Source organism: Spermophilus citellus, assembly GCF_964194105.1.
Source record: "Spermophilus citellus genome assembly, chromosome: 2".
NCBI lineage: Eukaryota > Metazoa > Chordata > Mammalia > Rodentia > Sciuridae > Spermophilus > Spermophilus citellus.
This window is the reverse complement of record NC_138183.1, coordinates 90,825,818-90,849,125: the sequence shown is the minus strand read 5'-3', so window position 1 is coordinate 90,849,125 and position 23,308 is coordinate 90,825,818. Positions and strand designations below refer to the sequence as shown.

General features: G+C 34.1%; 1 protein-coding gene across 5 annotated transcripts in view; it reads right to left on the bottom strand.

The window, feature by feature from the left end:
* Positions 1-1,084: 1,084 nt before the first annotated feature.
* Positions 1,085-23,308, bottom strand: part of NAA35 (N-alpha-acetyltransferase 35, NatC auxiliary subunit) — a 96,313-nt gene continuing 74,089 nt past the window's right edge. For 3 of the 5 annotated variants that reach the window (XM_081279688.1, XM_081279691.1, XM_081279692.1), the window contains exons 15-23: positions 14,642-14,708; positions 12,942-13,040; positions 12,267-12,445; positions 8,757-8,893; positions 7,895-7,962; positions 6,958-7,098; positions 6,447-6,569; positions 3,651-3,731; positions 1,085-2,623 (exon numbers count right to left, since the gene is read on the bottom strand). In XM_081279688.1, coding sequence (XP_081135814.1) covers positions 2,564-2,623; positions 3,651-3,731; positions 6,447-6,569; positions 6,958-7,098; positions 7,895-7,962; positions 8,757-8,893; positions 12,267-12,445; positions 12,942-13,040; positions 14,642-14,708 — 955 coding nt within the window. In that variant the 3' untranslated portion in view covers positions 1,085-2,563. The remainder of the gene's footprint in view (positions 2,624-3,650; positions 3,732-6,446; positions 6,570-6,957; positions 7,099-7,894; positions 7,963-8,756; positions 8,894-12,266; positions 12,446-12,941; positions 13,041-14,641; positions 14,709-23,308) is intronic. The other 2 variants (XM_081279690.1, XM_081279689.1) reach the window with 2 other exon arrangements.

Genomic DNA, 23,308 nt, shown 5'->3' with positions numbered 1-23,308 from the left:
TCTCCTTTCCTGTCAACCTTCTCTCTCCAGTTCCCTTTCACGCTCCATTTTTAGCCCAGTTTCCATCCTCTTGTCTCCAGGCCTGTGCATATCCTGGTTCCCTGTATAGGCTCATTTTATCAGCTAAAGAGTCTTGAGCCTTCAGGGCTCAGAAAAGATGGTTCCATGTGAGGTGGTCCTAAACCAATATTTTATCATTCTGTTACTGTGACAAAATACCTGACAACTTTTTTAACTTTTTAAAAGGAAGGGGTAATTTTGGCTTACAGTTTCAGAACTTCATTGTGTGGCCTTGTTGCTTGGGCCTATGGTTGCAGTCCACTGTGGCAGGAGGGTATGTGGTAGAGCTATTCACCTCATGGCAACCAGGAAGGGGAGAGAAGCAACTGGAGGAGACCACTGGCTTCCAATAATCCCTCTGAGGGCATGGCTCCTAAAAACCTAACTTCCTACCTCTTAAATGTTTTACCACCTTCTAACAGTGCCACAGAGGTTGGTGACCAAGACTTGGTAATCATAGGTCTTTGGGGGAAATCAAGACCCAAAACATAGCAACTAGTACAATGCATTTCCTCATAGAATTTTAAACACCTGTCTGCTTTTCTGCATTCTTCATAAGATTATAAGCTCTGCTAAGGGGAGACAGTATAAATAGATTTTTTAGTAAAAAGATTTTAAAAAACTTTTTCTGATTACAAACCTCTAAAAAAAACATATTTAAAGCTACTTAAAAGGAAAGCACAAGATTCTATTAATGACATACACTAATCCTTAGCTTTTTAGTTGATAATGAGCTAATAGCATATTTCCTAACATTTCTTTTCCTTCTTTAAAATTTTTGAAATTACCGGGCTGGGGTTGCGGCTTAGCGGTAAAGCGCTCGCCTCTCCTGTGTGAGACCGTGGGTTCGATCCTCAGCACCACATAAAAATAAATTAAAAAATAAACAAAATAAAAATATAAAATTTTTGAAATTACCAATCCAAAAAGTGTTTTTCTTCTCAACAAAGTAAATGGATTGAGCAACAATATACTCTGTCTCCATAGTTTCAAGTTTCTTATTGTACAGGTCATTTTATTCTAAGACTTCTGGGTTCTGAAATTTCAGGCTCCCTGTTATTTTTGGTTAAGGCCTGTGTTACCACTCTGAGAAAGAGACAAGACTACTTCATTAGCTAAGGAATCAGGAACATCTTTACCCTAAAACTACTTTCTTTCTGGTAGGCAAGTTCAGTGAGGATAGCTGCTTAAAAGTATTTCCAGGAAAAAGCTTTAATATTATGATTTTAAGGAAAGTGTCAAGGGATTGGGGATACAGCACACCAGTAAACACTTGCCTATAGCATGCATGAGGTTAAGTTCTGGGTTTGATCCTTACTTAGCAAATGCGCACACACACACAAAAGTGTCATATTGAAATTAAGATATTTAATGGGCTGGGGTTGTAGCTCAGTGGTAGAGTGCTTGCCTCACATGTGTGAGGCCCTGGGTTCGATTCTCAGTACCACATAAAAAATAAATGAATAAAAATATTGTGTCTATCTATAACTAAAAAGAATATTTAAAAAAAAAGATATTTAAAGCTCAGAACCTCTACCATAAAACAAGTGAACTGTTGCTAGGTGTAGGCTAAACTGCAAAAACTAATTTAAACCACAGTGTAATTCATTCTATTAATAGTATTTCCCCCTAAAAAGGAAGGCCCCAAAGACCTGGACAACTGCCATGGTAAACACCAGAGCAGAGACAGGAAGAGAAATGGGCAGTAAAGGAAGGGTAGGGCCTCTGGCACCCAGCACTTGTTGGAACAGGTGGACTGAAGTCAACTTCTCAAAGCCGAAGTATATTGAACAGAACCCCACTTGAATATGTATATATAAATATATAAAGTAAATGAAAAGGAACATGCCACATTTAAATCTAGACCTAAAATTTAACAATCTATATATTTCTACCTTGCTACCATTTAAATGTCACCAGCAAGCAATGTGTACTCTTAAGTGTCCCATGTAAGTTAATAGGATTTCTTTTAAATATTTGTATTCTTATATCTATGTCACGAAACACAAACTCACAATTTCCATGTTATTTAGCCTCCTTTTGTATCTTAGAGATTAAAAAAACAGTACTTTTGGATAATTTGTTTTTCAACTGCAAAAACTGTAAAGAGCAAACACCTTCAGTTATCAACATATATCAACAAAGTGCTACTGGTTTTCATCTCCAATGATGCACTGTTTTTTTGTCAAGAAATTTATTATCCTTTACAAACACTATTTTCACTCAATCATTCATAAAAAATGATTTATGATTAAATCTGTAATAAAACCATATAACGTTCATCAATGCATTCAATAAGACCAGTTTCATCCATGGAACATAATAAACCACTTTAAAACAGCAGTTTTCATTTACATCATGTAAGGCTGTCAAACTAAAAAGTATGCCTTATAATGGGCTGTTATCCAAGAAATCCATTTCACTTTACGTTATGTGGTAAAACTGACGGATATATCCTCTGAGAGTAGAATCTGAAAGTAGATTCTATCACCTTTTCAGTCTCTCAAACAAGTTTCACAACAGGAAAATATTTGTGAACAGAGAAATCAAATTCAGGAGGAACCTGTAAAAGAAAACACAGAAAGTCAATTGCTGCTTTTACTAGTATTTAAGCAGTAAACAGAACAAACACTATTTTTAGTTTCTTGCATTTTTTAAAATGAGGCAGCACAAAAGAGATAAAAAATTGGTTTTAGTGATAAGTCAGGAATTAACCTGGAGGAATAAATTATTTGTTTCTGGGTTAATAAAGGTCATCACAAAACATACTGACCAGCTGTTTTCTATCTTTCAAAAAAGGTTAAAAGGAAAATGGATTTAAATTACCAAAAGAAACTCAAATTAGACCAGGGAATAAAATTATTTTTACTTTCAGGGTTGTTGATGGCACTAACTAATAAAATGAGAATCATTAGTAAAGCAGAGCTAGAGAAAAGAAAGACAGATAATAGAAAAATGAGAATAAATGAAGTGAAACACAAATGCCACCAAAAGCGCTATGGCCTTGGCCTCTTATGCAGAACTAATGCTAACAGGCTGAAGTGACACTAATGATATAACTGCATTACCAAGGGAAGCCTAGACTCACATCTTCTGAGGTTTTAGAATGAAGTTTTTCAGTTATTGAAACACTCACCTTCCTAAAAGTAGATGACTTTTAAGTACTTGGTACTTTTCCTATATCTTTGTTTTTACCCGCTTTCTTTTTTATCCCAAGTTATTCAGTAATTTACATGAACGGGGGAAAGAAAGCAGACTCAAAATTTTTAGTCACAAAACATGTCAAAAAATGCCTATAATCTAAGCAACTCAGGAGACTGAGGCAGGAGATCACCATCAAGTTCAAGGCCACCCTCAGCAACTTAGTAACATCCTATGCCTCAAGAAAGTGGGGGAGGGGGTGCTGGGGATGTGGCTAAGTGGTTAAGTGTCCCTGGGTTCAATCCCTAGTACCAAAAATTAAAAAGGCAAGCTTTAATTTATATTTTGCTGATAAAAATCTTTTAGGATGACTTTTGTTCATTTTGTCTACGATTTTTATTGTAATATTTTTTGAAATTTCACAATAATTTTCTCCACAATGTACTTACCTTTGACTCCTTTTTGTGTCCTCCTGCCAACAACTTCATAACCACAAAATTAGGTTTTGCAACCTTTAAAATTCTACTGACCTAAAACAAGAACAAAACAAAATTCATAGTCAAAAGCTTGTTACAGACACGAATAAGAATTTGGCACAAAGTGTTGAAATTTTATTAAATAAAGGCATTTTTAGAACTCCATTTCAGACAACTCTGAAACCGTGGAAAGGCTGCTGCATCTGCAGCCCTCAAGGGAGCATGAACTGTAGAGTAAGGGTGTATGTTTTCAAATCCCAGTTGTGGCATTAAAAAGCTCTGAGCCTTCTGGCAAGTTTTCTAATCTCTCTGTTCCTCAGTTTCTTCATCTGTAAAAACGGAGATAACTTTACCTGTTTCACAAAGATTTGTTGTGAGGATTAAGTGAGTTAACATATACTGTCATGTGCTTCATAATGATGTTTTGGGCACCAGAATGTTGTTTTGCAACGACATATGTGATGGTGGTCCCATAAGACATCACCTAGTGCCAAACTGCTTTCTCTTAAGTATGCTATGATGTCCACACAACATCATCTAACAAAGCATTCTCAGCACATCTTCCTTCATTAAGTGACACATTAGTGTACAAGAGCTCAGAATATGCCTGGCAAGAAGCTGAGTGTCCTTTGAGTACTAACTGTTACTTCTTTTTCTTTCATATATATATATATATATATATATATTAGTTGTAGTTGGCCAAAATACCTTTATTTTATTTATTTATTTGATGTGGTGCTGAGGACGGAACCCAGGGCCTTGCACGGAACCCAGGGCCTCAAACGTGCTGGGCAAACGCTCTACTGCTGAGCCACAACCCAGCCCCCTAACTGTTATTTCTGATCAACACTTGTTTAAATGCTTCATTTGAACACAATAGTGAAACAAAATTCTGGATTTCTCTCAAGAGAATAATCCACAAAGTTCCCATTGCTGCTTTTTCCCAGACTTCTCAATAGAAATATACATTACTACAAGTTCAGCATCACCTCCCCCTCAACTCATCAGATATCCACACCTGCTTAGCTGATAGTTCCAAGTCTAATGGGTAGCTCAAATTTAACATGTCCCAAACTCCGCCCCTGCCAGGCCTCCTGCCAGTCTTGCCCCCATTAATCAATGAATCCAGTTGCTCAGGTCAAAATCCTTGAAGTTATCCTTGATTTCTTTTTCTCTCACATCTTACATCTAACCCACCAGGCAATCCAGAAAACTTGTTCTTAAAATATAAGGAGAAGGCAATCATTTTCGATAACCTCTACTGTTATCATCACCTTTTTCCAGCACTAATCCTATGGTCTGCTCCTTGACTGGGTCCCCAGATTCTACCTTTTGCCCTGCAACAGTCTATATCACAAGTCAGATCTGATTGCTCCTCTACTCAAAACCCTCCAGTAAGTAGCTCATGCCTATGTTCCCCACCCCCACTCCAGGAATACAACTCCTTAACTGCTGTTAAAATATCCTGGGCATTAATTGCCCTGTGTCTTTCTGCATGTAGATTCCAGCACCTGCCCTCACCTACCCATAAGGGCTAGAATTTCTCTCTGTATTTTCTGGTGAGGACAACAAGTGGTCAATAAATCTTTATTAAGTGAATGAAATTCCTACTAAATGCAATATGCCATCTATTACAGGCATGTCTTGGAAATTTTTATATTACCACTTATTTTCCTTTATTAGATGGAATTTGATTTTTTTTTCAAAGTTTCTCTCAGCCAAGTGCAGTGGTGGCACATACCTATGATCCCAGAAATTTGGGAGGCTGAGGCAGGAGGATCATTAGTTTGAGGCCAGCCCCAGCAAGTTAGTGAGAGATTGTCTCAATATAAAAGATAAAAAGGCTGAGAATGTAGATGTAGCTCAGTGATAAAGTTCTCCTGAGTTTTATCCCTAGCACCCCTCCCCACAACAAAAATCTCTCTCCTGTCTCATTTTTCTGGCACTGGGGATTGAATTTAGGGCCTCCTTGCACATGTAAGAAAAATACTTTACCAATGAGCTATATCCTAGCCCATCTCTCATTCAAGGCAATCAGCTCTCTTAAGTCAAACACATCATCAATAATTATCTTTCGAAAGATATTATATACTAGCCTAGGAAAATACTTGCATACATAGTTTTCACCCCCTTTAGATTGAAATGGCAGTATACAACATACTGTCCTGCACCTTTTTAAACATTATATTCTGAAGAACACTCCATTATAGCACATAAAGATCTTTCTTATCCTTCTTAAAGCTGTCTAATATTCCAATAAATAGATATGTCATTATTTATTAGACTCCTGGCTGATGAATGCTAAAGTTTCTTTCATTGTTTTTGCTTTTAGAAACACGCTGCTATAGCAAATACTCTTACATTCATCACTCACTCCCTCAGTTCTTGTTTGTGCACATAAGTACTTGTACCCATTAAAGGAAACTCTTACAGAGTAAATGTATCTCAATAAAGTTAGGAATATAGCAAATTACTAAAATATCAGAAGCCTGAAACTTTATATTGTATTTATTTTCAAAGTTTATTCTGATAGCTTAAAATAAAGTCTTTAAAAGTAATAGTCGTTAAATGGTCAGGTTAAATAATGTTCCTGTGATAAATGGCCACATCATTTTTCATATTTAAGACTTAAGGTTAGGCTGGCAAAGCTATTTGAAATCCTTGGCAAAAAAATTACAGTCTGTGTGATATAACCATGTGATATAACGTTCACACTGTAGTAAGATATGTTATTTCCTACAAGCTTACCCCGCTAGAATCTAGTCTTACCTCATGGTCTGGGTTGGGGATATTTTCCAAAATCATTTTTGCCTGCTGAAAGTGCTTACTAGCTGCCACATACAGTTCTGGCGACTGAGGAGGAGGGCTATATTTATTGAGGTCCGACATTTCCTAAAAAGAAGGGGGAATATTAATCAAAGTATATTTAATGTAAAGTATCATTTTAAACTATTATGGAATTCTACATTGAGTATCCATTCATACAAAAATACTGAGGCAAATATACAACACATTTCCTGTTATTTTTCCCTAGGTAATTTATTTTTCAACCTCAATATCCTATCATATATTATTTCATAATTTAATTAACTGGTAATGTGATTCATATATCCAAGAAAACCAAATAATTTTCACACTATTTAAAACTGCTCTTTTCTTATCTGTCCCAATGATACAGTGTTTGACTACCTAATTTAAAACAAGCTGGTTAGGTATGAACAGTGCATGTCTAAGAAAGTCTAAGATTAGACTGCATAAAGATTTCACCAAGCAGGTTCACCTTGAACTGTAGGTAGTGCACTGGCGGCGGGGTCATCACACTGTTGAATGGAGCAAACCTGTGCTCATATCGAACTTGTTCACTATCAAGTTCGAACTTGGGTTTGCGTACTTTACCATCCATGTCAAATGCTACCATGGTCTGAAGAAAAGAAAATGAGAAAAGGAAAGCAATAAGAAAAAGTAAACATCTTCAATAATACTGTGAACAAATGGCGGTCTATATACATTTAAAACGATTCATGGCTCAGAAGTCAAACAGGAAGAGGAAAAACTGACTTATTATTCACTCTTATTTTATGTTCCATGCAATGGAATGCAAGCGTGTTTTACCACTGAACTGCATCTTCAGCCTGGTTTTTATTTTGAAACAGGGTCTCAGGGACTCGCTAAGTTGCTGAAGCTGACAAGTTTGAGGCTTCAGTGTCTAGAGTTGCTGGGATTATAGCTGTGTATCACTGACCCTGGTTCTGCTTTATGCATTTTAGTTGCTTCAAATTATTTCTGGAGTTGCCAAAAACAACTTAAAAAGTTTGACTCACTGTCTCCTGAAAAATTCCTGCTTTTGCTTATGCCATTCATTGTTCCTAACATACTAACACACTCCTAAAAAATTCCCAAATCCATCACATCCATGAAAGTTTTCCTGTTTATGAGAAGTAAGCTCTTCTTTCTTGTACTACCTGTTTTACACATATGTCAATTGGACTGTCAGGCATTAACTTGGCCATGGATGAAACAAAGACCAATATACTCAGTTTTACAAAATGTCTGACAGCAGGGTTCAAATGCTTCTTGAAAACAACTAGACTTGAAAAAGAATAACCTTTAAGCAAAGGGGTAAAGTAAAATAAAAGTCAAACTAGAACTTGGAAAGAATCATGAAAAGAGTTCATTTTAAATAGACTGCATAACAGCAATATACTTCAACAACTTACTTTAAACATTCCAGCACACATGTTCTGATATGCCTGGCTCATTGTGATCTCTCGGCTCAATGGACGAACTGTAATTATAGAGAAAATAAAAAATCTTCTATATTCCTTTCCTCTCTTCCTCTTATGTTATTGTAGGAGAAAATTTAATTTTAAAAGATTTTCCAGCTTGTTTATTAAATTTAAACTTCATTTTGCTCCCATAGACTAAATTTTGGTTTGAGACCAAAGTTTGCAAATAATACAACTGAAAATCTAACAATAATTTTACAGCTGTAAAATTCTAGTATGAAGTAATTTTAAACCTTTCTGAATTCACCAGAGACTTAACCTGTTAATACAGGGAAACCCATGAATAGTCATTCAATAACCAACACAAACTGCTTAAATCCCAAGGAAACACAAAGTAGTATTTTATGATTGTAGTGATATCTGCCCATAAGTGATCTATGCAGTCCCTTTAAAATACTTCTCTTTCCTCGTGGTTCTTGGACTATGCCACAGGAGTTCTGTGCTACCTTCCTGTGCCTAGCTGTAAAACTATTTCCCTTTTAAGCCCTCTGGCTCTGCCCATATCTTGTTCCCTAACCTATCTGGCCTGAAAACTCCATGTGGATATTTCCTGATACAACATCTCCTGATACATGGAACAGCAAAGAAATAAAAGGAAAGCAAGGAAAGGAAACAAAAGGGCTTAATCACTATTACTGGGGCTCAGTTTCTACCTCTTAATCTCTGAAGGGATGAAGAACTAAAATATAATGACTAATTCACTCATTACGATTCACAAGGAGCTTTCCATCTATTTCTTTGTTAAAAGTACACTCCACTGTTCTTTAGTAAGTTGAAAAGAAGTCCACAGCACCTTTCTTTTTTTTCTTTGTTTTTTTACTGCTACGACCTTTCTGCTGTTCTTCCATTATCCTTTCCTCTGCCATCTGTGAACCATCAGCACGACTCAATGTTGACATCAACCATGCATAAAGGAATTCAGAGAGGTACCTTGAAGGACACAAAAATGTCAGTTAACAGTACATGTCTAAATTAGATAGCTTTATAAACACATGTATTAGTAATAATGAATAGTTTTTATTAATTTATTTATTTTACCTTTAGGTGCTAGGGATAGAACCCAGGGCCTCATACATACTAAGCACATGCTTTACCACTGACTATATACCTTTAGTCCCAAATATATAGTTTTATAATGCTTTAAGGTTTTATGGCAACTGATGACCATATTCAATAATAGATTAAGTTTATAAGAAATAAGCATTAAGCTGGTCCTGGTGGTGCACACCTGTAATCCCAGTGGCTTGGGAGGCTGAGGCAAGAGGATCACAAGTTCAAAGCCAGCAGCTTAGGGGGGCTCTAAGCAATTTGGAGGGATCCTATCTTGGAGGGAGATATGTATACACACACACACACACACACACACACACACACACACATATATACACATACACACACATATATACATTATATACACATACAAATATATATAAATAAAAAGAAAATAAAAAGGGCTAAGGATGTGGCTCAGCAGTTAAACACACCTGGGTTCAATCCCTGGTCCCCCCCCCAAAAAAGGAAAAAGAAAGAAATAACCTTATTAAAACTAACTTGACTTTCTCTTTTCACATTTTATGTAACTTTTTTCTTTAAAATTTGTTCTAGCTATACATTACAGTAGAATGTACTTTGACACATCATACATAAAGAGTATAACCTTTTGATAAATATGTACATACATAAAACAAATGAATGCCCACTAAATTGTTTTTATTATCAGGACACTTTTCATCTAGGTCTATTAAGAAAAAAAATTTTTTTTACCTACTAATCATAAAAGCAAGCAAAGCAAGTAAAACAAAGAAATTCAGAAAATGACATAAAATTACTGGCATTACACAATACCATTCTAAAAATATAAAAACATTTAGGCTTGTAACTTAGTTGAGTTTAGTCAATAAGTGCAAAATAGAATATTCTACCACATACTTAATTTTTCAGAATTTTAAACAAACCAAGCCTGAGAAGTAACCAACCTAGGATATGAATATATCTTTTGTAAGATACTCAATAATAAACCAACTACAGTAAGTGAAAATAAAAAGATTTATAAGAAACTGCATGATCAAGTTTTGTGCCTATTTTCAATATTTTCTAGAAAAATGTAAGGCAGTTTACAATACTAAAACCCATATAAAACAAAATATTTTAAAGTAAAACAGAAACTAGTATAAAGACAAATGGAATGACAGTATTATATTGTGAAGCTAAACCAACTATTATGTTTTTTGAAGCTAAGGGAAAAAGGGAATGTAATTTTATCTGATAAACAAAAAGCATCTCATTTCATATGAAGGGAAAATAACTCCTGGCACTTGATTTAAGAAAAGCATTTATTGGGTGGGTGTGGTGGTACATGCCTGTAATTCCAGCTATAGCAGAAAGCTCACAAGTTTGAAGCCAGCTCGACAACTTTGGGTGACTCTCAAAAAACAGAAAGGTCTGGGATGTAGTTCAGTGATACAGTGCCCCAGGTTTAATCCCCAGTATCATAAAAAGAAAGAAAAGCATTTGTTATAGTATCCTTTTATGGATACAAATACAAATGAAATATTTTTCTCCTCTACAATATAAGATAAATCTGAGGAGATTTTATATATATATATATGTATGTATCTCCTCTATCTTAAATCTGAAAAATTAATGGTGCCTTCTATCTCTAAATTATTTAATCGAAGGACAGATGAATCAAGGGAGAAACAGGGTTCAGGCCTTTCTTCTCAAACATCAGGTACTTCCATGAGCTTTTTACAAAGTGCTTTATCAAAATTAACTTATAATTATCTAAACCAATGGTTTTCAAATTGCCACCTGTGGATCCACAGCAGTGTCATCTCTGAATTAATTAGGAGAAAAAATTGGGTCCTATGCTACACTTATTAACCTAGGAACTCTAGGGATATTGAGCTCAGTAAGTGACTATGGTGCATGTTAACAATGAAGAATCACTGTTTCTGCTGTTCATTTGAAAAGGGTCAACATGCTTTGGGGATCACATTCATGAATAACAGATTATTTTGGAAAATATAGGAGTCCAACCTAAATTTGAAGCCAAAAAGCAGGTCAGTACATGAAGGCCACAGGAGTACTTATAGGCAAAATTAGCATTTCTTTTGTTAGTAAGGTATGAATCTGCTTATAAATTTTAACGGTATATTTACCATTCATTTGCTGAATTAAGATCCCAATTCTTTGAGAAAAAAAAAGTCATACTTTCATCTGAGAAAACAAGAGCAAAAGCTTCCAAGTAGGTTCCTCAAGCACAAAGAAAAAGGAATTTGAGCCCATTCCTCTACAAAAATCAAGAGGAATATCTACTATGAGCTAATAACAAAATGTATTCCAAGTAGCATGGGTTAGTTGGTTTTATCTATATAAATGTTGAAAAATAAAACAAGTAAATTATTCTCTTATTATCACAGTGAATATTCAAATTCAAGTTTCATAACCGAGAGTTCTGTTAAAATTCCTTGCTGCTAATGATAACAGTAGAAAAAAATTATTTTTCTTCTTCAGAGCAGTGACTCCAAAGAATATTTTTTAAATTAAATAAACTCAAATAGATTTTAAAAGGCGAAATGTAAAGTTTACCAAATTTAGGTGTTTGTGATGAGCAACACAGGTAATTGGTAATTTTAATTATCTCCATACTCTGCCAGACTAGGACTGGTTCAAGATACCCGAATTCATTAACACTCAATGTTCTTAAAATTATTTTGTATGACAGCTTTGTCATGCCTAAGATAATGCCAACACATATTGTCTTAGTAAGTTTCTTTATTATGTCCTCCAATGAAAGGGAAGAACTAATCTCCTGAAGATCATCCCTCATCAACTCCAGAGTAAAAACACTAAGTTTCAGCGCCAGAGCATGAAACAGTTATGTTCTTAGTGATCATCCTGGCTGTGATTTCTTCCCAGGAGAAATAAGACCTGGTTCCACTGTGAACTTTCACTCCATCAAGTACATCCACAGCCACTACTTAAGTGCTCTTAAGTCAGGGCAAAATGAGTTTTCTTCATAAAAATAAATAAAAGATCTTTAATTAATATATTTACTTTGGGGCCACTTTTATTGATTTTTACATAAATATTTAAATGGATGGGAAAACATCTGTAAAATGTTACACCACTAAAGACATTCAAATTGATGCAGCTCTAATTTTCAACAGCCATTTTCCCAACTGTCCTACATCTAAACTGTATTAAATGAATGAGTACTCTGATATTACATTATTTTACAGATGCTCTCTCAGATCTTATACACTCCATCCACCAATTTTAACTCAAACTGTTCTCTTACCAGTATATGTAATAGTACTCATGCATGCTATAGAGTTCCAATTCAAAGCCACTTAGAAGATACTGTATCATAATTCGAAGGTTATGGTAAAGGACCCAGGTTCCTAAACAAGCCAAATGTTGCCTTTGGGGTTCTTGTTTCAACAGCATAGTGTGAAGTGCTGCATCAACCTTCTCTGCCTGTCAAAATATCATAACATTGAGTTTTTTTAATGTAATAAGAGAACTTAAAATCTCATTACCCAAAGATCCTACTTTGAAATGCATTTTTAGTTAGATTTATATGCAAAGTTCTCATTTCACAAAGGTAACATTTACTTAAATGCTTCTTTAATTAAGAGACACCCATTTTAAATAACAAAATACAAATAGTTGACTTAAGGTCTCTACACATACTGTCAACAAATATCACTGCTCCCACAAAATAACTTAAAAATTAACAAGTTTTTATTATGTCAACTTGCTATAAAATCATAGTTGTCTATAATATTTCAAAATTTATCCTCATTATCAAGGAAGTAAATTGTTTATCAGCTTGGATTATTGTTGTTTCTTCCTAGAACCTTCATATAGTGAAAAATTAAATATTTAAACTATTGTTCCAAAGCATTGTTTTTGAAAATCTAGGCAAAGTGTGAGAATTAATTTTTGAAAAAAAAGGCAACTTGGCTCTTACCTCATCCTGCAAGGTAGCAAATTCCTCAAGAATATGACCAAGCTTATCTCTCTGCCGAGCTCTGTTATGTCCATGGATCTGAATAAGACTACAAAATGGCTGTAATACACATATAATTTGTTAACAACCAATGTGGCATCTCCTTACACGAGAATCTACATTCCACGTTCTCAAAATCTGGCTTCAGGGGAAAAAATACTGAGTATTTTAAGAATCATGCTTACACAGGTGCTAGTTTTTAAAGAATGTAACACTAGAATTTATCAATAACTAGAAAAAAAGATGAAATTATACTGTTATAGTGTGTTCATGTATGAGCATGAAACAACAAATCCCATCATTATGTATGACTATAATGCAGCAATTTAAAAAATGTGGGAAGAAAAAACAAAAGAAAAAAGTGGCTGCTGGTGAAACCTGTTTTCAAATGACAAAAATATCTTCCTTCAATCTTGAGATATCTTCCTGAAATTTCAAGGATAATTTCATTTGTTTAATCCAAAATCTAGTGTTCAAAGCTGAAGTTTCTGTGCTACTTTAAATACAACAGAATACCTAACAATTATATGGTTTGAGTAATGGCACATGTGTATAAACTGTAAGGTTTTTCTATTCCTAATCTCCTTATTTAGTGCTCTCATAAAATAACATTTCACTAATCAGATGGTAGACATGTGTGTCAGAATGCTCTGATTTTAAAAATATGAGTAAGATCTCTGAAGAGTAAATTTTATATCTCCTCTGATCAACTACCCAAAGAGAGGTACAGAGAAGGTACAGGCTGAACATCTCTAATCTGAAAACTCAAAATCCAAAACTTTTTGAATGTTGACATGATGCTCAAAAAGTTTCAGATTTTGGAGCATTTTGGATTTTTAGATTAGGGATACTTATTAATTCATAAAGTCTATGGAAATATTCTAAAATCTGAAAAAATTCAAAAACAGAAACAATTCAGGTCCCAGGCATTTCAAATTAAGAGATAGCAAACCTGAGTTAGCATCTTATTCTTCAAAGAGCAAGAAGTTTAAAAGCAATGTGCCTGATAAAATGTTAGTGATAAAAATGAAATCTGATCTTCTACTAATTTGTTCTTTTGCCATACCACATTGCATTGCTATACATATTTATTAAACGAAATTAGGCCCCAAAGAGCTACCTGGTTGAGTTTTCTAAGAGATATACTTATAAAATTAAATTTAAAAATTTGTTTTGAATAATTTAATCTACTACAAGGTTTGCATTTTTCCTAATTATCTGAGGCTTGGAAAAAAAGAGTTTATGACCTTGCCTAGATTAATTTTAATAAAATCCTGTTCTCACTAAGGTAATATGCAGTATATAAGAATGTTGTAAATCTTATAAGGTGAAAAAAAGTAAATTTCTATGTTCATTTAAAACAAACAAACAAAAAAAATTAGGAACAAATGCTATTTTCCCAGCTGGGAGCCTGTGGCCCCTCAGGCTGCAGTGAGAGGCCATCCTAGGCTTCCTCTGGATCCAACAACCAGACAGGAGGGCTACAGATTATAAAGTCAAGTGTTAATACTCAGGTGTTAAGAGGAGACAGCATTTTTAAAAATTTATTCACTGAATGTGAAGAAGAAATAGATAATAAAAATGCATAAATTAATAACATTAAAGGGCTTATGTCCCAAAATTTTTAGAGCATCCATCACAACCCAAATTATAGATCTTACCCGAACACAGTGAGTAACAAAGGAGTCAATACAGTCCTTAGCCTGGTGATTATTATATAGGCAGCATCTGTAAGAGAATATTCACATCATTAACATCAAACTATCTGGCTTAGATATAACAGAGAGGGAGAGAAAAGTAGAAAACAGAACCAGAAAAATTACCAAGTTACAGAATGTTAGCATTAGATTAAGAAACATTTCACTATTGCTATGTTGTGCAGAGTAAGTGTATGGTATTTCCAATTTCTTTAGTTCTAAACTTGGACAATCTAAGTTCAATCTAATAAGATCAAACTAGCAAGGAGAAAAGGAAAAACCAAAGTCCCACTTTTCCACGAACCCACTTCAAAACCATATATTTTCCTACAACTGATATCCACATGGACTGCGCTCGTGATAATAGCTACAAAGAAAACAGAGTCTCCCAATTCTTTCAAAATGTATCCCCATTTCCAACCACAGACTATAAATTTCCACCAATTCATCAATTCATCCTCTGACACCTTATGTTCTGTCTTTACAAAGTAGTTTCCTTGCTGTGTTCCTTGTTTCAGTTAACAATTCTGATTAATACCTTCCTGGAGCAGTCTCCAAGGTACCTGTTTCTTGACCTTGAGGGAGCTGGAGGTTGAACAGATAGGAAGATTAAAAAAATAATAATATTCTTACAGAGATCAGTGTTGACAACTTGCTATTCATTTTTACAAGTAAGCACTCTGCGAAGAGCCTCAAAATTAACAGCCATAATAATGCAACAGAAAATGACAGTATACCTAGCAGACTAGAGAGGGGAAAAAAAGCATACTTAGAACAAGGAATTGATGGAATTAAAAATACTGAAAGGTTCCTTATATCTTTAATATCAAAGTAAGAAAATTACTTAAGATGAAAATAGAGCACTTAAAACAATTTTCTGGATCTAAGAATAATGATTTTTAAGTTTAAATATTCAGTAGATCTAGAAGACCTAGAATACCAAGATTTCTAAAAAAAAGAAAGAAAGAAAGAAAAAAGAAACAGATGAAGGCAATAATTAAGAATGTAATAACAGGGAAAAGGATCTGTTTGGGAGACTTTTATACCTTAATCACTGAATTCCAGTACAATTAACAGAAAATCATACATGAATATTCTGGCAAAACTCCTGAATTCTTAAAGAGAAACTTAAGAAACAATGCTCCAGAAGGAAGTTTCAAAACACGGGAAAAAGAGAATCACATCAGCATTAGATATTTTTTTTTCCTTTTCTTAATAAGGTGCTAGGGATTAAACCTACCCTGGGCTTGTGCATGCTAGGTAAGCAATCTACACTGGAGCTACATTCTCAGCCCATAAGATTTCTTATCTGTTACCCCAGAATTTTATAAACAGAAGAAAAAGAACTATGGCTACCACACAATGAATTTTGCCATATAATCAATACTCATTATTCATGGTAGTTATGTTCTATAAAACTGCCAAGGACAATGAATTAGACTATAATCCCAGAGGAAACACTGGGTTAGATACGTATGAGCCTCTGGTCACACTCTTGTCATAAAGTAAACAATATATAACCTTGGTTTATGCATATTTCTGTTTAAAGACACATTGAATTTATGGCCCAACAGCACTATAATACAGCATGTCTAAGTGAAGCTTATTTATACATGTATTTTCTCCATAAGGCATTTCATCACCTTCTTATGCTAAGGAAGGCTAGACAGCATGCCACAATGGATGGGATCATTTTAAACAGTGAAAAAAACACAAAAGTCACAACCACATGGGAAATGTAGCAGTAAATAGAAGTGTTTATAGCATGTGATCTGAAACAAGAAAGTAGAGTTGTCTATTGGACTTCAGAATGTGCTGCTCTGTATGTGTTCCCTGTCTGCACACATCTATAAAGATGGTGAAAGCAGTGCAAATAAATTATGGGTTACAAATAAATTATAGTGAGTAGGTAAATTTGCAAATAGAATCCCAAACTATGAAGATCAACTACAATTTCATCTAAATGATAATTAATTAAAAGTGACAATATGTAATCAAAGAGCTAGACGGACTGTTAAAAAGAAAAGGTGAAATGCAAATTAAATGGATTAGATATTTTGGGGGGGGGGGAGCAGGAGGGGATGGAGGAGTTCCTGGAGATTGAACCCTGAGCTTCTTTCCATGCTTAAACATGTGTTCTACCACTGAGGTATATTCCCAGTTAGATACTATTTCACATACATCAAAAATGGTCAAAATTAAAAGTTTCATAACGCCAAAGCATATATTATAAGAAAATGAGCACTCTACACACTGTTGCCCAGCACACAAATTGGTTGAATTACTTTGGAAAGTAATTTGGCCAAATAAAATTGCAGATGCACAGGCTTGATGATCCAGAATTCTACTTCTAAATATATATTCTATATGCACAAAGAGATATTCAAAGATGTTCACTATAGCACAATTTTAATAATGATAAATTAGAAACAACAAAAAATATCTCATTGTAGACCAATGGAAAATAAACTAAAATATATTCAAAGGGTGTATTTTAGTTAATTCAAATAGGTTTGCATGGATCAACTTGGACAGGTATAAAAATCCCAACATGGAAAGAAAAAAACAGGTAGAAGAAAAATATATACAATGTGACAGAATTTTAAAACAGATAAAACTAGAATATTGCTATGGACACACACATTTGCTGAAAGTACACAAGCATTCACAGGAAAGATACACATAAATTGTCATATCATGGTAACCTCTAGACTGAAAAGCTAGGGAAAGGCAGAGATTTGAAATTTGAGTCAGCAGCTCCCAAAGTACAACCCCTATTTCCCCTGGTGGTGGGGTGGCCTTGAGACACTTGCAAAGGAGAACACAAGATCTAAGTACTATTAAGACCTTATTTGCTTTCTGCATTTATTCTCTCACAAGTATACAATGGAGTTTCCACAGGCTCATGGCATGTGATTCCATAGCAGATGGAAAGCAGAAGCAGGAAAGATAATGTAGCTATTTTCTAGTAAGAAACACGGAAGAGATTTGCAAAAATGTAAAAAACACTGCCACTTTTCTCATCAATTTTTCTTACAATAAAGTGCTTTCCATAAAAATATTATGTTAATATGTACTAGACTGAGTATTATTTTTAAAATGAATTAGAAAATTTAAAGTATCATTTTAATTTCTAAAATAGTACCTTGTTAGTAGGTACAACCAGTATAAACAAAAGCTATCTGGTTCCTTAATTATATTTCTTAAGAATATAAAGGGGTCCTAAAACAAAGTTTGAAAATTCTTTTTTCTTTTTTTTTTTAGTTGTCAATGGATCTTTATTTAATTAATTTATTTATATGTGGTGCTGAGAATCAAACTCAGTGCCTCACAAAACACCAGGCAAGCGCTCTATCACTGAGCTACAACACTAGCCAGCCCTTAACAATTTAATTTAGTTCTTTATACCCAATTCCAGTCCTATACTGGGACTTCTCAGAAAGCTCCACTCTCTGGGTTGCACATGGTTCACTCTCTCAATTCACTCATGTACAAATATCACTACCTCCAAAATCAAGGAGCCAGCTAAGGAAGGTTTTCTTTCTTTCTTCGCCCCTTCCCCACCCCACTTTTTGTTGTTGTTATTACTGTTTTTGTACTAGGGACTGAACCACCCAGAGATACTGTGCAACATTATCTCCAGCCCTTCTTATTTTTTATTTTGAGACAAGGTCTCTAGTATTAAGTAGCCCAGGCTGCCTCTGAACTTGGGATCCTTTTGCCTCAGTTTCCCCAGTCACTGGTATTACAGATTGTGTACTAGATCTGGCCCTGCAAAGAAGGATTCTTGATGAGTGCCATCTTTCTGGCTTGCAGAGAACTATTAGCTGTCTTATCTCTGTGTCTTCATATGGGATGGGGAAGTGTTAGCCCACACCCTCTAAACCCTTTCTCTTTTTATAAGGACAATAATCTCATTATAAATGCTTTACCCTCTTGACTTCATCTAAACCTAATTAACTCCCAAATGTCCTACTTCCAAGTACCACCACACTGAAGGTGATGGTGGTAACACATGAGTTTTCAGGAGTCACAAGCATTTAGTCCAAAACAGCAGCATAACCACCTACAAAAAAGAAATATGTAGAAGAACTTTCAAATTAAGAAGAAAAAAAGAAACTTAATCAAAACTGGATCAAAACAGAAAAATATAAGAAAAAAGAAAATACACAGTAAATAAGCCTAGGAGAAAGAAAGAAAATGAAATAATCTATTTCAATGAATAGGTCGATTCTACTTTTAACAGATTGAAGTAGTAAAAATTGAAAACAAAACCCAGTTGAAAACCATGTAAAAGAAACCCATTAAAATGATGATAGAAGATGATTTAAAGAAAAAGGAAAGAACAATGAGATGCCAGACCTATTTTAAATAGAGAAGAGGGGCTGGGGCATGGTTCAATGTTAGAGAGATTGCCTGGCAGGTGTGAGGCACTGGGTTCAATTCTTAGCATCACATATAAACAAACAAATAATTAGAATAAAGGTCCACTGACAACTAAAAACATATTTTAAAAAAAAAGAGAAGACAAAGTAACAATAGCAATATTAACATGAAATAAGGTGGTACTTACGGTTGAAAGCACTAAACATGGTACAGGGACAGTGTATAACAATAAAAGGCACAACTGACAAGGTCAGCATAATAATTTAAAATCACATGTACCAGGGCTAGGGTGGTAGCTCAGTGGTAGAGAGCTTGCCTAGCAAACATGAGGTGCTGGGTTCAATCCTCAACACCACATAAAAATAAAATAAATTGTATCTACAGACAACTTATATATATGTATATAAAAATCATATACACCAAATAGCAGTTACAAGCATGAAGCAAAACATTTAAGAATACAAGGAGAATTCTATAAATTTTGGTAATTTGTTTTATTTGAAAGTGTATGTGTGTGTATATAATGTATGTATACCCTATGTTGTTTGGAATTAGGTAGATAAAAACTGCATAACAAACTCAATCGAACTTTGCATTCTAAGACAAAACTTTCCTTTCTTATATGTGTAATAGACATGAAAATCAGGCATGCACTCAATCATACAATAAATAAAATCAACTAGATTTTATAACTGGGTAAAATCAGAAAAAACAAAACATTATCCAAAAGTTTTTACCTGAAAATTAAATATACTTAAAAGTGACTCTTGGATTACAAAAAAGGAAAAACAAAAATGTTATAATATCTGTAGAAAGATATCAATACAAAGATTACTTCCTACTGAAATAAATTGAATCATAAACAAAATAATCAATCTTGAATATCTCATTATTAAAAAAATAACTACTTTAAAGAAAGATGTAAAAAGTAACAATGACAACTATTACAAAAGCAAAAGATTATTTCCATTAACATGATGTTCAAGTTTGCTATGACCACTGTATATTTGATTTTGTTTTAGCATCTAGAAAACAAAGAAACAAAATGAAATAACTAATGTACAGTATAAAATAAAGGATGAAATTATCTCTTAGGAAAGAAATTTCAATTATCACAACAGCAACAGCAGCCAATAGCAAAAAAGAAAAGGAGGAAAAAATCCTAGGTACTACCTAGGATTTACCAAGAAACACACAGGATCCACATGAAGAAAACAAATAAAAATAATACTATGTCATTTGATAGTAAGATTTAATAGCATAAAAATAAGAACTCTTAAAATTAATATTTAATTCCAATAAGAATTCTAGGTTTTTAAAAAGCCTGCGGAAAATTATCCTTAACATTTTTATGGAAGAATAAAAATACCAAAGAAGTACCAAAAGAGTCCTGAAAAAGAATTAGTGCAGGAGTACATAACAGATATTAAACCTTCAGAGAAAGGCATGATTTTTTTTTGTTTGTTTCAAAGAATATATCACTGGAACTTAAATAAATCCCAATATGTAAGGTATTTTTAAGTAATATAAAGACATCATTATAACAAGAGTGGAAAAATGGTTTCTGCTTTACTCAAAGGGCTATCAAGCATGCAATAAAGTTGCACTTCTATTTTCATTTCTAGTACAGGAAAATATTTCAGAAGGATAATAAAAACCAGAAAAATCTTTGGAAAAAGATTTAAGTGCTGAAAAGGATAACCTATGAGTTGAGGAAAATTATTTACCTCAACAACAAAAAAAAACAGACAAAAATGGCCATACAGAAAGTAGAAGTTTTGATGTGGTAAAATAGATTAAGGAAAAAAAAAATCCATAATGCCTATCAGGGGATAATAAAGAGAATTAACTTCCTATAATATACAAAGAACTTAGAAATATGCCAAAAAATAAATCACTTAACAAAGCTAATGGGCAAAGTTATAAGCAACTTATTAAAAAATTATAAGTACCAATAAATAGTATATCTGAGCTCAAATTACTCAACACACAGAAAAAAATTAAAAGTAATGAGTAATACCTTCTGCTGTTCATGATGCATATGGAAAGTAAACTTTTTCATACTGTTGGTAGGCATAGAAATTGTTACAATCTTTTTAAGAAGAAATTCTGGAAATATCTGTTAAAGTTAAAACTACACAGGTTTCTTCACCCAGTAACCCTATTCCCTTAGACTATATTCATTTTATGAAATATCTGGAAGCCATTAAAAAAATTTGTTATATCTACATAAGGTAATTTGGGGGATGCAAGGCTACCATGTATCTCTCTTTTTCTCTCTCCATTTTTTTATTTTTTGCATTATTGGGTATTAAGTCCAGGGGCGCTCTCCCACTGAACTACATCCTCAGCCCTTTTTAGTTTATATTTTGAGACAATAGTCTTGCAAAATTGCCCAGGCTGGCTTCAAACTTGCAATTCTCCTGCCTCAGCTTCCCAAGTAGCTGGGTTTATAGATGAACATCACCATGCCCAGCTATCATTTATCTTTAAGTGAAATAAAGATAAAGTAGGGGAGTGTGGCAGGGTGAGGGAGAAGTGATGTGGAGGAATACTGGCTAAATTATACTGTTATACTGTATGCATGTACAAATACGTTAACATCAAATCACACCATTATGTACAACTATAATGCAGCAATAAAAAAGGTGGAGGGAAAAAAACTTTTAAAGTTAAGGTTTTTAGATTTAAAAGATTTTAAAAAGCAATCCACAAAAACTTAAAAATTCATGACAAAAACAGTCTAATGATAGTTCCTCACTGCCCACAAAATAAAAACCAAACCCTACCAGAACATTCAAGAGTCACTCATATCTTATTCCAAATTCCCTTATCACCTACCTCCCATTCATTTGTTCAACAAGTATTTACTGTGTGCTTACTACATGCCAAACACCATTCTAGCATTTATGAACATCAGTCAAAACATCTGGCTATTTTAATAGAATAGCCAAAAATACCTGCCTTGCGTTTGTGGAGTTTATATTCTAACTGGGGGAATAGAGAGAAAGAAAGATAGAAAACAAACATAATAAAAAGTTAATTATAAAGCATAAAAAAATTTTATGGAAAACAGAAATGGATTGGAGGTGGAGATTCCAATTTTTAAAAAGCTCTCACTGAGGTGACACTCCAGGATTGAAGTTTGACATTCGGGTGTCAACCAAGGGGTTTTCTAAGACTCACTCATATCTTACTTATAAGGAAAATGCCCCCTCCTACCCTCCACCCTCTGCAAAGACTTGAGAGTAAAAGAGTTCCCACATGTTCCAAGAATAGCAAGGAGGCCAGTAAGGGAGGGGAGGAGACAAAGTCAGAGAACGGGCAGGAAAGACCTAGACATAAGAACACCAAATCTTGTAGGCCCAATCATAAGGATCATCGCTTTTATTTCAAATGAAACAGGAATGTAACCTTCCAGGGACAGTCCTCACCAATGGGAATAGGGGCTAAATTCTCAAGCTCCCTTATCCCTGAGAAGGACAACTCTGAGGTTTTCAACCACACTGTTTTTCAAAGGCCCCTACAGTACTAAACCAAAGTTACTATCTATGGAGTGCACTTGATGATCCCACTTGCTCACAACCCTGCCAATTTTTCCTGGGATTATTTCCTAAAATACATTCACATAAATCTTAGTCTCAGGGTCTGTTTCCAGGGAATCCAACCTAAGACAATAAGCTACCAGAGTTTCACATAATATGTGGCATAATTTATTCAAAAAATTGCTGGTAAGAAGGCTGAACTACTAATTGTTCTTAAAATATATTTCATACTCTCATGCCTCTGCAGATGCTGGGCTTTTGTTGTTGTTGTTAAGAAATAAAAATGACTCAGTTCTTCTCTCCCCATCAGAAAAGTCCTCCTCATTTCTTAAAACGTGAACTTCAATGATTTTTTTTTTCCTACAAGCCATCCTTTCCCAGTTTCTTATGACAACATGTTTCCAGAACAATGACTACTAGATAATCATTTAAAGATCAATTATCTACTTTTAATTTTTATCTAGACTCAGATCAAAAAGAGATATCTTATTTATATAATTACTTCCCAAAGTCTATAACAGTGCCTTGCACAAACAGTCCAAGACAAATTACTGAATAACTCCTGTTGTCAAAATCTTAAGAACCTTAATTTTAATTTAAACAGTATGTGGCAGAGATGAGTTAATTTTAACAAGATTTGAGTTATTTTTATATAGAGACTACATTCCAAACTATTTTTATATTTTGTTTGTAAAGAAGG